At 31.6% G+C, this 18,011-nt stretch overlaps 1 protein-coding gene across 1 annotated transcript in view; it reads left to right on the top strand.

Moving 5' to 3' along the window:
* LOC129224760 (1-phosphatidylinositol 3-phosphate 5-kinase-like) overlaps positions 1–18,011 on the top strand; it is a 128,101-nt gene that overhangs the window by 63,248 nt on the left and 46,842 nt on the right. Inside the window, exons 14-20 of the mRNA XM_054859308.1 lie at positions 7,262–7,275; positions 7,990–8,116; positions 9,274–9,368; positions 11,740–12,609; positions 13,482–13,582; positions 16,045–16,116; positions 17,835–18,006. Of these exons, the coding sequence (XP_054715283.1) occupies positions 7,262–7,275; positions 7,990–8,116; positions 9,274–9,368; positions 11,740–12,609; positions 13,482–13,582; positions 16,045–16,116; positions 17,835–18,006 (1,451 nt within the window). The remainder of the gene's footprint in view (positions 1–7,261; positions 7,276–7,989; positions 8,117–9,273; positions 9,369–11,739; positions 12,610–13,481; positions 13,583–16,044; positions 16,117–17,834; positions 18,007–18,011) is intronic.

The following is an 18,011-nucleotide window of genomic DNA, read 5'->3' on the forward strand; positions in this document are numbered from 1 at the left end:
GCTAGAAATTATGCATAGCCGAAAAGTCTGGAATTTGGCAAAATTACCGGAAAATGTTGTTCCAGTAGGGTCTCGCTGGGTTTACACTTTAAAGAAAGATGAGAAAGGGGTAGTTAAATCTTATAAGGCCAGATTGGTAGCAAACGGCATGCATCAGATCAAAAACCAAAATTTTGATGAGACATACAGCCCAGTATGTAATTTTGGAATAATTAGATTTTTCTTTTCTCTGTTAATTACATGTGCAAATTGGTTAAATATACAGTGCGATGTAAAGAGCGCTTACTTATACGCACCAATTGATGACTTGATATATATGAGCCAGCCTCCCGGTTTTGTAACAAAAGGAAAGGAAAATTATTTTTGTAAATTAAATAAGGCTATTTACGGGTTACACCAGAGTGGACGCTTGTGGTTTTATGAATTAGATCAAGTTTTATCACAAATTGGTTTTAAGAAATTTGAATCATGTAACTGTGTATATTTTAATCCTAATGTTCTATTGCTTGTATATGTTGATGATATTGTGATTTTTGGTAAAAAGGAAAGTCATATAAACAGTGCAATTAATTCTTTAAGTAAACATTTTGATTTGAAGGTATTGGGAAGTACAAAGAAATTGTTAGGGGTAGAATTTGAATTAATAGGAAAGGAATTGTATCTACATCAATCTTTCTATATAGAAGAAGTGTATGATCGTTTTAAGAAATTCAAATTCCCATCTACCTCTCTTCCAATTAGTAAAGGCATTGTTTACTCTAATTCTGACTGTCCTAAGACAGAAAATGAAAAATTTGAAATGACTAAGTTTCCTTTTCGTAATTTGTTAGGATGTTTAGCATTTATAGCCAATAGAACACGACCAGACATTGCATACACTGTAAATTTATTTAGTCAATTTCAGAATAACCCAGGAAAACGTCATTGGGATGGCCTTTTAAAATTGTTTGGATATGTTTATCAATCCCGAAATTTAAAATTAAAATTAAAATGCAGTAAAATCCAAATAGTAGCTTTTTCAGATGCAGACTTCGCATCAAATAAAGATGACAGAACTTCTTTGGGGGGTCAAATAATTATGTTAGACAAAGCTCCTATTGAATGGAGAACTTTTAAAGAACGGAGTGTTAGTTTATCAACTATGGAATCGGAGTTCATAGCATTGACAGAAGCGGCAAAAGAAACATTGTGGTTTGACAGAATTCTGGAAGAATGTTTGAAAAATAAACTTTTAAAGTTCATAAAAATAAAAGCAATTATTTATGTAGACAATCAAGCTTCTTTGGATTTTGTAAAATCACCAATTGAAAATCACAGGAGTAAACATATTGATGTGAAATTATTTTTTATTCGTGACTTGATTGCTAAAGATATTTTTACTGTTTCATATGTAGAAAGTAAATCTAACTTGTCAGATATTTTCACGAAGCCACTAACCCAAAACGACTTAAAATTTTTCCAAGAAATTTTTTTCAATTCAAGTGATTAATCTATTGTAGAAAGTGTTTGTAATTTTTTGATAATCATTTTTCGATGATGAGCAGTCATTTGTGAAAAACGCGTGCAGAAAGTCATTTTTTATGTTTTTGTTAAATTTTTTTAGTATGGATTGTCAACTTAAATTAATGTAAAAATGAGCTTATATACAGTAGAGAACCAATTATCCGGGAAGTTCGGGACCATCGCTATCCCGGATATCTGAATTTCCCGGTTTTCTGGATCGCTAAAAAGCGCTATTAGCTCATTGTTTGTAAAACTTAAATTACTGTAATAAAAAGTTATGTATATTAAAATAAGAAGAAAACAGTTCAGAAATGCTTATAAATATCGAAATATTAAAAACTAAGAGTGAGAGAATATTTTGAACACCAAAAAGCTGAAGTTATTCATAATACCTGAGACCCTCACATTCTCTTTGGAAAAGAAAAAAAAAATCCACTACTTTTTTTGTGAAGTTTTGCCTCGCATAAAGGACAACCATTTGAAGTTGGTATTTGCAAACATTTTCCCCGAGTTTTCCGTGAGTAATATGATGTTTATTAAGAATCGTTCATATTCTTTTTGGTATTTCAGAAAAAATGCTTGGTTTTCAAAAATTACCAAAATGGTATATTCTTTAAAAAATGGCGGAAAAATCGGGAAAAAGTTGCCGGTTTTCTGGTTTCCCGGTTTTTTGGTTCCCGGATAAAAGGTTCTGCACTGTACTTCTGTTTTTATTTTTTTTGATCAAAAATGAAGCTTGAACTTATATTCAAAACTGTTTATTATGATTATACATATTATACAATTGTTGTTTAAATTGCTGATATTAGAACAGTTACTTGTGGTTTTTATCGTTATTTTTCAGATTAAATCTGATGTCTGTCCACCAACATGAGTTTTTGTCAACTGCGTTTTTTTAAGATCAGTGACATTTTGTGAAGATACGATTGTGACTGAGAATTTTTGGACTGAATATGGTTGAACTTTTTTTTCTCTAGGACTCCTATAGGACTTTAAAAATTATGTTTTGTGATATTATTGTTGTGATGTGCAAATGTTGTTTTACTTAAATTCAAGAAGAATATTAAGTGTTTGTTTTTACAAAATGTTGAAACTAACGAATTTTTGAAACCATAAAAATTAATTGACGTGAGATTTAGATTTAAAATTTACTAATTTTTTTTGAGTGATAAATTGTCTTTAAAGAAATTTTGAAGAGTGAGAATTTTTTGGAAATTTAAATCAGATAATGCTTGAAATTAAATGAATATGTGAGATCAAATGAATTGTCGAGAAGGGAGGGCATTGATAGCCAAAAATGTCTATTTGAGAAATATTCTCAACAATTCGATTTGAAAGCTAAGTGAAAACTAAGTGTAAATGTTTTTACTCACTTGTATTTCTTTAATAATGAAAAGGCAGTTAATCTTGTCCCTTAAAGGACGCTTGTTTCATTTCTCGTACGGGAGAATCAACCTGTAAACATCAGAGCGACTTCGAACGACGTGTTTCGTCAGGAAGAAGGATGTGACGTCAGAGCATGAGCGGAGATGATGTAATCTCCCGATAGCTCCGCGGCAAATCGAATGTTCTGGAAGCATCCAGACTGAGCTCTTACGTAGGCATATCCGGCGTGACGTGCATAGAGTGCGCCGTATTATATAAGCAGGGGGAAATGAGAAGGGAATCACTTCTTCTGCTCGCGTTTCTCATTTTCGACTGACGATAGTCGTATTTTTGAGAGGATCGTTCGCTGTTGTGGCGACGTCCTGCACTTAGGGGATGGCTTTTAGAGTTTCACCATGAGAGTTAGGGACTTAAAATTTTTGAAACATTTTTAGGATAAGTCAAGTTAGGGTGTCAAATGTGTTTTTTTGAAGATGTTCTTTTGGAACATGAAGGATGTTTTTGAGAGTTGAAATTCCTCATATTTGTTTATACATTTTACCAATGTTATAGTTTTGTATTTTACAGTTGTTAATTATAGGATAATTATAAATAAAATGATTTAGCCATACAACTTGAATTCTGACATTTCATTCACTTGATAGCTACAGGAATGTGAAACAGAAGGCATCTGCTAAACTTAGTGTTTACCTTCCTTGCGGGAGTTAGACAAAATTTGTTAGGTCAACACAAATGACGTCGCTCGCGCGTGAACTTTAAAAAATTATTTTTAAAAAAAAGTATTAGTCGTATCGTAAAAATTTTTCCGCAGATGATGTTCATGTATGTTACTCTATCATACAAAAATAAAATTAGAAAATCGAATACTTCCCTATTGCAGAAAATTTAATTGGACCGTGTGCTAAAGATATTGCTAAGTGTATGCTGGGAGAAAATTCAGCAAAAAAAATTGACCTGGTTCCGCTATCAAACAACACAGTATCACGCAGAATTACTGATTTGGTAATGTATAGAAAGAACTTGTGAATAGAATAAAAGAGAATAATTTTGCGATCCAGCTTGATGAATCGACTGATGTAGCAAACGCTGCAATATTACTTGTCTATGTTAGGTATATTTTTAACGATACAATTAAAGAAGATGTACTGTTTGCAAAACCTTTGAAAACCAACACAACTGGAGAAGCAATTTTCGAACTGGTCAACAGTTACTTTGAAGAAAATGGAATAGATTGGTCTTTGTGTGTGGGTGTGTGCACGGATGGTGCAAAATAATGACAGGAAAATTTGTTGGCTTTGTGGTGCGAGTAAAGAAGATCAACGAGAAAATTGAATGGACTCATTGCTGCATTCATAGACAAGCATTAGCATGTAAGCGTATTCCCGCAGAATTATTTGCTACTTTGAATGATGCGGTAAAAATTGTAAATTTCATAAAGTCACGTGCCACAAACTGCCGTCTATTTCACGCGCTTTGAGAGGAATTGAGAAGCCTTCATGTTACTTTACTTCTTCACACAGAAGTTAGATGGCTTTCCTGTGGCAAAATTTTGACACGCTTATTACTTTCTTCTATATCTAATATATAGAAGAAAGTATTGGATTCGTGCAAATTTTCGAATTTCGAATTTTGACGGATTCGAACGTTTTGAGGTGTGCTGAGTTCATTTCGACTATTTTTGGAAAATGTCTGTCTGTCTGTGTGTGTGTGTATGTATGTGTGTCACGTCTGTGTGTGACCAGTTTTTTGTGGCCGCTCTACAGCCAAAACTACCGCATGAAATCGAACGAAATTTGGTACACATATGTGCCCGTATGTGAACTTGTGCCCATTGGTTTTTGGCGCGAATTCCTCCAAGGGGGGTGGAGCAATGGGACGTTTTTTGAGTTACGCGTGCTTGCTATTCCTCAGGAAGTAACTGGCGGAATCAAACAAAATTTGGTCCATATGTTGCCATTAACAGGAACAGGTGCTGATTCAATTTTGGTGTCAATAACTCAAACGGGGGTTGAGCTATAGAACGTTTTTTTGTCGTCAATTGTGACTGCTGTATCTCAAGAAATAATGAACGGAATGAAAGAAAAATTTATCGGCAAGTAGCCCTTAGTGGGTATAAGAGCTGATTTTATTTTGGTGTCAACAGCTAAAAAGGGGGTAGCACAATCGCCCGTTCTTTTTTTCCATTGTGAGTACCCTATCTCAAGAAGTAATGCTACGTTCTGGTTGAAATTTGGAATATATGTGAATCCATACGTAAACAGGCTTTGGTTCAATTTTGACGCCAATCGCTCCAAGAGGTGTTGATTTTTTGTTTTTTTTTTTTTTGCGAATAAAAATAGCTTTATTAATGCAACAATAAGAAAGATAAATCGTAATAGATTGTCGTCTGCGTATTTCTCGTGATTTTAATTGTATGGAAATAATCGGAAATATTATCTCAATGATTTAAAATTTTTAACTGTTGCCATCTTATGTTTGTTAACAAATAAAATATTTGTAATTAATTCAAGCAAGGCTTTTAAAATAACTTTCAATTTTCGCTCTTTGCTTTGCTTTTGCAATAATTCAGACATTGGGATGGTCGTCAAGTTTTTGCATGTGTAACTTTGTTTTTGTTGGGAATATTGCTTCCTCGTCAAGCATGGGGAGGGATCAGAAAAAAAAAAGAAAAATATAGAAGAAAGTTTCGTGATGGCCACAACATACTAGTTTGAACTGAAGTCAGAAGTCCGAACATTTTTTGTTGATCATCCATTTCACTTGTCCACTTGCATATTCGATCCTCTTTGGATGCAAAGGCTTGCATATTTAGGACATCTTTTCAAAATTAAATGAATTAAATCTATCCTTGCAAGGTGCAGTTGTTAATATTTTCGCTGTATATGATAAAATTGAAGCTATGGTAAAAACATTGAATTTCTGGATCCAATGCCTGGAAATCGGTGAATTTTCTTGTTTCACTTCTCTTAGTAGTTTTTTATCAGAAAACTCAATGAAACTTGATGAAAGCGTTAAAAGAAATGTATGTGAACATCTGCAACGTCTTGAACTAACTATTGACGAGTATTTTCCTAAACTGGATACGCAATCCTTTTGAAGGAAATCCATGCTTAAAGAACACCCTGACATTACCTGAAAAGGAAATGCTCATCGAGTTATCCTGTGATAATTCAATGAAAACTACATTTAAAGAGCTCTCGTTAATTGACTTCTGGCTCAGTGTAAGAAATGACTATACCGTTTTGTCCAAAAAAGCAATTCGAATTTTATTACCATTTTGTACAACATATCTGTGCGAGAAAGGATTTTCCTCCTATACTTATCTCAAAGATAAATACCGAAGCAGATTGAATGCAGAGCCTGATTTAAGACTCAAACTGTCAGACATTGAACCAAACTTTCAGTTTCTTTGTTCCGTCAAACAGCCACAAATATCGCATTAAGGATTTTTCCCCCAATTTAAAGTATGCTTAAAAAAAATAGTTGGTTTATAAAACTTCTTGTTTATAATTTTTCTTGTAGATGTAGTTTTAACTTTTTATTAATGTTTGCACTTAATGATATTTTACAATTATATTTTTGTTTATTGCAATCAAATGCTGCAAAAAATGGAAAGCAAACATGCTGTTTTTTTTATTGTTTCTTACATGTTACTAATTTCAACATCAGGGGGTTCGCGAACTTTTTTGCCTGTTCCAAGGGGTTCGCAAAGAGAAAAAGGTTGGGAACCGCTGATCTAGATTAATCGAAAAATATTTGCTATAATTCAAGTTATTTTTTTAATTGATACTGTGTGTTTTTGTTACGATCTATTATTTTTGCTTTCGTAATATTTTCGCCGGGTGGTAGCTTGGAAATTCTTTTAACAATACCATCTTTATTTCTCATATTATCAAATAGAGCAGATGCACAGCTTAGAAGTGTTTCATTAACAAATTCTCCCCTCTGTCACTGAGATAGCCTTTTAGTAATGTAGCCAGAAAATGTTTTGCTAGTGGTATAATTAAATTTTGGAAGAAGATATGATTTCGTAAAGTAAGAAATAACTATGTCAAAAAGCACTTCTGCTATGTCTGGCTCCTATATCTTTAACAATGTCCTTTCCCCATCCATTTTTTCTATTTTGCATACTTTTTCATTTTTATCTATCTTGCTTTGTTTATTTTTAACTTTTTTGTCATGGGTTGAAATTTCCCCCCTTTTTCTTCTATTTATCTATATTTTTTCTTTTTCCAAAATTTTTTGTTTAGTTTATTTCCTGGTGTTTTTTCTTCTATTCAGCTTTTCCTTTCTTGTGGTTCATGGCTATTGACATTTTCTTTTTGTTTTAGTTTTGTGACTTAATCTTTGTCCAATTGAACTCTTTCTTTAGGTTTCACTGTGCCTGTGAGAAAGCTCTTGCCCTTTGTTTGCATTCCTATTGGTTCTTCGTTGGTTTACTATTTTCTCATTGGTATTTGGTTAATCTGCTATTTTTATCTTTTAAGCTGTTTGCTTATCTGGCTCTTGGTTTTTGTCGGATGTATTTTTATCCATAAGCTTATTTCTTTTTACATTGAAAAAGGCGTTTCCTTGTAACGCCAAAACACGTTTCTGCAGTAATCTGCAATTTGTGCTTTTTGAAGTTGTTATTTCTTACTTTACTTTTCAGCACAAAGGTATTTATTTATCTTAAGATATGATTTGTTGTAGTTCTTTTCTGTGACCAAAAAGAAAACTTGTGAGTTTCAGAGCTTTTTCAAAAGCCTAACACTTGGGACTAAAGCTGTCTGGTTATCAATTATTATTACTAGAGTGTCATGTTCCAAATAACTAAGTTTTAGTTTTTATATTGTATTTCTCTTCAGAATCAAATTTTGGAAACTGAATTCTGCATTTTTTAAAAAATTTTTGCTGACAATACGTGTCATCTAAAATCAACTCATGTGTCTCCACTAAAAACCAAAAAAAAAAAAAATCTTTGATATTCACTTTTTTTCATAACATGCTGATGTAAATCCTACTTCGTGTGCTATAACTTTTGTCTGTTCTAGTCTCTGTTGTATTTGCAGATTTCATATTTTAGATTGAATAATTTTTTACTTGAACTTGAACTTTTAGTCTGTTATGGAACGTGTTGCTAGAGGAACCCAAGCAGCAATAGTCTCAACAGTTGATGCTCATTTAGGCAGACCACAGCTTGGAACATGTGAAATATTCAAAGTGAAAACTTATTCACTTTTAGGAGGTAATTTTATAGTTGCAACTAAATGTGTCTTTGCTTTATGTACATGAATGTTTTACAATTATTGCCATTACATGTGGTAGAAAAAATATAGTGCAACTGAGTCAACATCAAAATCGCTTTCATCTGATAGAAATAGAATGAAATCAAATATTAGGTTGCAAATTACCATCTGCTAAGCAAAGCATGTGCAACTGGTTTTTATGAGCTAAGTAAAACTAAGTTTATGTGAAATACTCGCCAAGCGCTGTTCTTCAGTTGCTTTTTGGGAGTGCAAACTACACAAACACAACTTTTTGCAACCTTTCTTTTTATAAGGAACTTAAAAATAATCCCAGTGAAAACACAAAAATTTTGTGGACCATTGTTGTGTTTATTTAAAATTAAGGGCTTAAGCATTTTGAATGATACAAATTCTTAAAAACAGAGAGCTGAGGGAGCTGGAGTATTTATAGAAAATAATTGTGTCTCCAAAACTCCCATTATAACTTAATTGAAGTGACTGAGTTTAATCATAAAGAACTGCTTAATTTTGTATTAAAAACCATGTTCATCTTGTTCAACAGTTTAAAATATCTTCAGATTTTTTTGCTCATGATCCTGCAATCTTAAGTTTTTTCCATGAATGTCAAGATATCTCTGTGCTCTTGCCATAAGTGCTGTCGCATAATAATTTATAGAACTCGCAAAAGAATGGGAGGGGGGTGAGTCTCCACCATGACTCCCCCCCCCCTCCGCCCGGCAAACAAGAGTGCCGATTTCAGATGGTACAGCGTTCCGAATCAAATTGCTGCATGATCATCGCTTCAGTTCCAGGCGGTTGGTGTAAATGTGTAAACTACTCATTTTGTGGAGAAGCAGTCCTAATCCTTGATTTAGTTTATTTTTATTATTAAATAGTTATTTTAAATTTAAATAGAGTTAATAACTCCTATTGGAAAAATTGTGGAATTTGACTATTTTTATTTCATTTTTCACCCTCTTTGTGGCACGTGTTATTATTGAAGTTTTTTACAATAACTTTTACCAGTCACTTACTAACCCAAAAGGGAAATTTATTTGGGGTGAGACTTATAAAAATATAAAATTTTCAGCCTATATGAAAGGCCTAATATATATGTATAAATAAATAAATTTGCTGCCATGTTTTTTCTTTGCAGGCAAATCAAAGATATTAATGTTTTTTGATGGTTGCCCTGAAAGTCTTGGTTGCACCATTTTACTGAGGGGAGGATCTGCCAATGAATTAAAAAAAGTAAAATTTAAAGATAACCCTTAAATTCATATGCTTTATTTATTTATTTATTTTGTTTTGTTTTCTCTGAATTATGTATTTATGGGAGGGAAAGATTACATGAATGAAGAAATTGTACTAATTATTCATTAGTATCTTTTTATGCACCTTAAAATATATATACAGTGAAGCACCGTTTATACGTTTTTGAAGGGACTGTATGAAAAAAGAATACAAATGAAAAAACGTATAACTGGTATATGTTACTGTGTATTAGTCTCTGTGGATACCAATTTTAAAAACATATAATTGATAAAAATGTATAAAAGAGAAATGTATAAACAGTGCTTCTCTGTATGGTACATTTTGTTCAAAGCACATATGCAAATAACTAAATTATTTTCGCCTTTTCTTGAGGAAGATTTTCTATTGTACAAATAAATAAATGCAAATTGAATATATATCTGTTTATGAGTGAATATGTTGCTGAAATGTATTATTTGAATAAGTATAGTTTGAATAAAAATAAGTTACAATTAAGTGTGCAGTTTTTAACAGGATTGTAGAGTCGGGAGTCAAAGAGTCAGAGTAGGACTGATTTTGGGGTGAAGAAGTCAGAGTCGATCGAAAACATGCCGACTCCGACTCTGGGCTTCTTTTTTTTCTTTAATTTTCACTGACTCTCCTTGCATTTTTTAAAAAAACTGACTACTTATTAGTTTGATTACATGTATAAAGGCATACTAATAATAAAGTAACTCATTGTGACAACCAGCTGACTTGATTTTTATCAAATTTTCTGCATCAGCTACTTACGCCATCCCCAAGTTTACTTGTTTTTTAACTTTATTTAACTGGGTAGTAACTGGCAGCAAACAGTTTTGTTGCCTAACATTTTCTAAGTAATCACTTCCAAATAAAAAAATAATATATTTTTTCCCTCGACCTCAGTTATAAAATGGTAAAAGGAATGTATGTATCACTTGAGCAAGTGGGGAAACTTCTAAGGGTGCTTGGTAAATTCAAATAAGTGTTGGTACGAAAGCACGAATCCAAAAGATCCGATAAAATATACTACATGTTTTTAAATCAAAAGGCTATACATAAGCATGGTTCTAACTAAAAAGTACAAAATGAAATCAGTATATGATTATTGTGGTACAATACTCAATAATTACAGTTAATCTTAAAATTTTCATATTTTTAGATAAATTCTAAAGCTGCCAATAAAACTAAAATTCAAAATTGAGCCAGGAAATGTTGGTATATGCAGTAAAAGCTACTTGTACAAAGCTAATACCGCCGCATGTTGTGTGAAATTTTCTCCAGACGTACATGTACCTGACCTCTACCCGTAATATAGTGCAATATTTTCATTGTAGTTATTGAGATGAAATTTAAGATTTATTATTCGGGAAATTTTTTAGAATTAAAGTATTTATATTTTTATAAACCCTGAAACTAAGTCGAGGGGTTACCCACCAGATGGGTATCACCTTAGACCATTAAGAGATCTCAATGATCTAAGGGTATCACCCGGGAGAGGAGGGGGGAGACCGCTCTCTCTCAGAAAAGTTTTTTAATTTAGCAAAAAAGTTTTTTCTCTCTTAAGTTACAGCTTTGAAAAAAATTGAAAGCACAGGACTAGATCAATATCTATTTGTTAAACATTAAAGAGTAGCAAATTAATCCTTTTCATTTTTTTAATGGGATTTTTAAGTAATCTTACTTTTAAAATCGCAACTATTGGATAATTTGATTATCAAATTGAATGTCTAACATGTATCCATCTTAGGTTTACAATAAAATACAAAAAGGATTTAATATTCGAAAAAAGGAATTAATATTTCAATATCTATCTAGGGGTTTTTCCCCCTTCGCCTGAGGGAGGGATTTCAAAAAATAAATAAATATAAAATCCGGAGTCGGACATTTCAAAATCCAGGAGTCGGAGTTGACCAATTTTCTCCCAACTCTGCAGCCCTGGTTTTTAAACATAGTTTAGAGCTAAAGTATCAAAAATGATGTTTTATGTAGATAAAAATACTGTATTAACAAGTTTAATGAAATTAATTTTCAGTAATACAAAAATTACATTCATGTTTCACAATTACAAAAAAAAAATTTTTTGCAGTACCTTGTCATGTGATAAAAATGTAATGAAACTACACCTTATTAAAATTTTAGTAACCTGTAACATTTTAAAATGTAGGCATATGTTGGATAACTAATAAGTTTAAATATTATTTTATTCATGTAATAATTTTAAAAACCTTTATTTCATTTTTTCCCTAAGTTTATTATTTATGATTACATTGTTTGTGATGTTTAATTTTCATTTTACATTTTCTTTTCTTTTCTGTATATGACTGGCATTTTCTTCTGGTTTTAGGTGAAGCAAGTTGTACAATTTATGGTATATGTTGCTTATAATTGGCATTTAGAACGTTCTTTTCTGATGGATGAATTTGCATTCCTTGCTTCTTTTCTTGATGAAGAATTGGAGTTAGATAAATCAGAAGTTAATGATTCTAATGATGATGACATAAATATAAGTCCAAATACTGTAGAAAATGTTGATATTGATAAGAATGCTAATCTAAATCAAAAACAACCAGTGAAGAAAACTAGGTCAAGATGTGATGACAATAGAAAATTAGAGACAGAATCAATAAGTGACTTTAGCGATCCCTTGCACTCTTACTTGCAGCTAGAAAATGATGTTTTCACTGTTGAAACTTGCAACTTGAAAGTTGATTCCTTACCAGTACCCAATACATTTAGTAAACTACTCGATGACATTATTTTGTGCTGCTCCATCAACATCAAACCAGTCCTTCCATATTTGGAAACAGAAGCGGGTAAAAAGTGCCCTTTGAGAAAGTTTTTTCCCATCGAAATATACTGGTCGAGGCATTTTGAGAAAGAAAGTAACATAGAGATGTTACACCAAATCGATACTCAGATTGAATATGACGATGAATTAGTGTCAATCAAAGGAATCGTGAACAGTAGGAATGTAGAAATACTACCCTATCATCCGTTCACATCATACAAGATCACGGATGTATTAAGATTATCGATTGAATTTCAATCACTATTAGCAGACTTTCGAGCAAGAGGTGGCACCATTAAACATCTTTGCATACATGAAAGGGCAATGAAGGAAAAAGAAAAGAAGCCACCTGAAGGCAATCAAAATGCAAAAGACTATTCGAAGAATGTTGAAAACTCAAATACAGGGTTATGCTGGGAAAAGAAGGTACGCCTTTAAAACTTTTAAGTAAATAAATTAATTGTTGATTACTCCTTATTTTCTGATTAAGCTTGTAATACGGATATTCCTTATTTTTGTTTATTGTATCTCAAAATACATACTGGCAGTAAGAAAATTAAATATTGTCGTAAAGGTATGTTGTATTTAGCATTAAAATATGTGACTACAAACATGTTGTGTTTTTCAGGCAAAAAAAAAACATTTATTTGACTATCTTTAATGATTTTTTTTTTTCAACTTGTTTGTCAAAGTAGAAGCATCTTTAATTAACAACTAATTAATAACTTTAAGATTTTACTCAACATTATCAATTTTTTACCTTTTTTATTTATTTATTAATTTGCATTAATATTTTATCAAGTTGCTTCATGTTTATACAGCATTTTTTTTTTTTTTTACTTTCTAAAAATTTAATTTTTTAACAACTATCTCAGTATTTTTACAGTAAGCGAGGTTATTGCTAGCAGTTAGAACTATATTTCTTACTACATTTTCTCCTTTCTGAGTAATGAAAGTGTTTCTACAGCAATGAGATTTGTTGAGCAATTGCATTGTAGATCAATGAGTAATATATAAAGGTCAGAAAATGCTCTTGAATAATTTGTTTTGAATGTTCGTGTGAATTGGTGGTCTGAACTGTTTTTAATTATTATACGCCATGCTAGATAGTTGAAATTTGCATGAAATTATCACTGATAAAACTTATTTTTTGCTACATTCAGCTTAAATATATGGTATGTAAGAATTTCAGTACTATCTCTGGTGTTCAATTTGATGAATATTTTTTGATTTACCTTTTGTGTTTTGCCAGCAGTAATAAAGAAAAATTCTGTACTAAAGTGTGTGACATGTTACAGGTTGATGCCTTAGATCCATTTAATCACCAGTCTTTAGCTGTTCTTTTTTCTAGTTACTCTTGTGCTTCAGATAATGCTCCTAATTATTGTGTCAGTCCTTGGTAAGTTTAAAAAAATGTTTTAAAAAATGTTTTGACTGTTAAAATATGCATAGTGTGAATAAGCTAATAAGATAAATTTTACTGTAGGCACAAATTATATAACCAAATAACATATCTTTATGTTATGTATATTTTTTTCTTATGTAGTTTCAAACATACTTCTTCTTAAGAATTAAATAAATACCTTTGTACTGAAAAGTAATAGAAAATAAAAAAATCGTTAATGTACAAATTTGCAAGAAACTGCAGTCATGTGTTTCGGAGTCAGATATCTTTTTCATCCATAAGCTATTTCTTTTGCATTAAAAAGAGGTTATGTGTAACCCTGAAACAGGTCTTGCAAATTTGTGCATACTAACATTGTTTTATAATCTTTTAATTGTATCCTTTTTAATTATTATTATTATTATTTATTTATTTTTTTATCTTTTTTTTTGCAAAAAAAAACATTTAAAAATGGGGTTTATCTGTTTCTGTATTAGTAGGACATACATGCAAACCAACTGCAAATCTTATCCCTAAAATAGGTGCGACTTTGAATCAGTAATATTTCAACTAGTTTTTAACCTAAGAAAACTTGGCTGAGGGGTTTTCTTTTTTTACTTTTGCTATTATTTACTCTACAGCTTTCTCATTTGTATCTGTTTTTTAAGTTCATGAAACTTGTCTATTAATAACATTTTTTGTTTGTTGGATGTTTGTTGGAGTATAGAGTTTGGCATTTGTCATCTTTGTATGGGTTAAAGTATAATTTTTGATGCAACATGGCATTGTCACTAAACAGAACACGTCAGATCAATTCATCCCTCCTCTTTAAGAGTATGATAAAAAGATATTTGATTATATAACATATATCTTACTTAAAACTAAACTTTGTTTCTCATTTTCATCTATTTTTGGTTTTAATGGAAGCAGGACCGGATTTAGTGGGGAGCAGGCGGGGCTACTGCCCCTGGGCCTCCACAACAAAGGGACCCTCACAATAAAATTTTTGCGAAATATCCTAACTTTCACAGGTCAAAAAAATCGAAAATATCGAATATATACGTATATATCAAAATATTTGGATAGATATCAAAGTATACGATATTTTCGAAAATATGATGATCTTTTTGAACTTTGATTAGGAGCCTCCACTCCTTCGTTAACCCGGGGCCTCCACACTTCCAAATCCGGCCCTGAATGGAAGAAAATTTGCAAATGAAACGTACGGCATTCCCTCTAACAGTTCCATTTTTGAGGGAAAGCTTTCATTTTTTTCGTCCTGATCTTTTGCTCAGAAGGCAAAATCTTCTATTTTCTCATTTTCTAACTACAGTATAATTTTTATTTAACGATACCCGATTTAATGATTTCCTCAATTTAATGATACATTTACTTGGTCCGAATTTGACTATATTGAATATCTGTGCTGCTCGATTTCACAATCTTCTTGATTTAACAATAACTTTTCCAGTCCCTTGACTGCTTAAATCAAGGTTATACTGTAATTTTTCATTCTTTCAGTTTTATTTCATTTCAGGAAGAAACTGCTACTTTCAGTGGTAATAAGTGTACAAAAAAAAAAATCTAGTATGACTAGGAAACTAACACAACTCTAGAAAGTGTGAAACATTTCTGCAGAAATGCTAACATTCATGTTTCCCTACATTTTAAGAATTCATAAGGTAATACAGATTAGAATGTTCTGCCCTTTTGAAAGTTAAAACTTTTGAACCACTTAATACAATGCAAAGAAATTTTCTAAATAGTTAATGAGTTCGAATATTTTTCATAAATTTTGAAGAGGAAGTTTTGTTTAAAAATGACTTTTTGTGTGTGCTGACAGATTAGATTTTTTTTAATTTTAGTAATTTGTTTTTCAAGACATGTTATTGTTTGCAAAATAATCAAAATGTATTTTTTAAAACCTGTTTACAAAATGACTAAGTTGTTTCTTTGAAAAGTACTTACATTGCAAAGATCTTAATTTTCTGCCTAATTAGTTTTCTAAGCTATGAACTTCTTGTTCATGAGCTTCCTAATAGTCAAATAGGTGATAAGTCATATAATTTTAATCAGTTTTCATTTTTTACAATTACATAGGATACCAGAAGGATACTTCAAAAATAACTTTTGGTTTTCTTTTTAAAAAATCTCATTGCGAAAACTAAAGCTACCTTCACTTAACAATATTAGCCACACCTTGCTTGAGAAATTTTGCTAGTGTGCTGATTAACTATAGCTACCAGTGTGAAGGTAATCTCAGCTTCAATCAGGGGAGATCTGCATCAGGCTCCGTTACCACCATTCTAGACTGATAATCCTTAATAAGGGTGAAACTGCAGTATCTGATTGTTGTAATTAGTCTGTTGGTATATACTGGTATTTTGTGACTCAGTTTAAAATGTAACTTTATACAGTACTTTGTGTGTTGTGTTTCAAAAGTTATTCCTAACCTATGCTTATTTATTTTATTTTAGGGTTGTAAAAATGGAGTTTTATGGGTCCAACGATATCACTCTTGGCGGATTTTTAGATAGATATTGTTTTAGGTAAACATTTGATATAAAATCTAATATTTTAGTTTTGTCTCTCAAGTTTCCCAATCTTATAAAAAGTTATATAACTGTGACAAAGCCCCCCCCCCCCACTTAATTGATACTTTTTTTACATAGGAGGTATAACGCTAGTCATTGAGACTTGACCCCCCCCCTTAAAAAATTTCTGGATTTGCCCCTACTGTCATTACATACTGACAACTTAATGCTAAAATTGAAACAATGGTATTATAATATGCTTGATGCATTTTTCAAATGTACAAATACTTTTAACTCAATTTCTTCGTAACAATTTTATAACTGCCCTAAATAACTTAAAGCATTGAAATGATTGCATGATTTTCTTAAAACTCATTTCTTAATGGGGTTTTTTTCCTCTTTCTCTTTCTGTTTGCGACCGGAACACTCCTCTTTGTTACCTCATTTGGAGTGATGAGCCAGTTTCAGAAACGCTGAAACTTTTTCAACTAGTATTTCTTCTACAATGTATCCAGTTTTATTTGAAAACATATGTCACATTATTAAAAGTTCAAATTTTATTTTAGATGCATAAGTTGACAAAAAAAATTAGCATATTTGTTTTAACTTAAATCTATTAAAATAAAAAGTTTGATACTTTGTATTTTAATTTTAACCAATATACATTTTTGAAACAAGCATTTAACATTATATGTGTGTAGATTTGTGTGTTCTACATGAGTCCAATACTTTAACCTGCCCTACCGACAAATTTACACAATACAGTCGAGTCCCGACTTATGCGAGGATGCGTTCCAAGACCCCTCGCGTAAGTTGAAATTTCCCGTTGTGAAAAGGGTATGTATGTGACTTTTTGATGAACATAAACAAATATTTTAGACACTTGTAAATACACTTTAAACCATTCCTTAATTCATTGGACTGCTTTAAACCATTCCTTAAGCATATATCAACGTTTTCCACATAAAGAACTGAATTTATACTGCAGTAAAGAAAAACCAACGTTATTCAATATTCTGTTATAATGGACAAAATCAATGATCAATTGACAGTTATACTGTATACAGTATGCAATAACAATATAATAACGAAATGCAACACTATTATGCTACTCTACAGTAAATAAAGTAATAATAATTACTTTAACTAAAAACTGAAAATGGTGATGGTTAGTGCTGTGAAGCTCATCCGATCGATATCAATGTTCTCCTAGATATTGAGGATCTTCACTTTTTCTTGAATTTTCAGAAACCTTCTGTTCTCCAGCTTGAACGCTTAGATACTATTATGTTAAATTAACTTTCACATTTAGAGTGGAAAATAAGGAATGGTTATTTGTATACAGTAACAAAGCGATGATTTCACTAGTACAGTGTGGGAACTTCCACAATTCAATGACGCTTAAGAAATAAAATCCATTTACGAAACCAATATTTTCTAACTAGTATCAAAGACAATATTTATGCCCAGCGATTCCTTAGCAAAAATTTTCGTGTTGCAGGCGAAGAATTCGCGTTAACTCTAAAATTCGTTACTCGTGAAAAACTGTTATGGCCGTTTCGCATAAGTCGAATTGCACTGTAGCCCGAGTCGACTGTATAGGAAAAACACTTTTTGCCTTTTGCGGATTGAAATGAGTAGAATTTATGTTCTTTCTAACTCCATTTTAAACAGGAAGTAAAAGTTTCCTGTGTATGCAGATATGTAGTTTATTTCATTTATTCATTATTTAGATCCACCTACATTTGTCCAAGCACCTCATGCATCACACCAATGACAGAGCATGTTCGAAAGTTTGTTCATGGATCTGGATGTGTTCATATTTTATTACATGAACTTACTAACAGTCTACAAGGTGCTGAAAGCAACATATTAATGTGGAGCTGGTGTCACAAGTGCAGAAAGGTGCA

Source organism: Uloborus diversus, chromosome 6 (assembly GCF_026930045.1).
Source record: "Uloborus diversus isolate 005 chromosome 6, Udiv.v.3.1, whole genome shotgun sequence".
NCBI classification, from domain to species: domain Eukaryota; kingdom Metazoa; phylum Arthropoda; class Arachnida; order Araneae; family Uloboridae; genus Uloborus; species Uloborus diversus.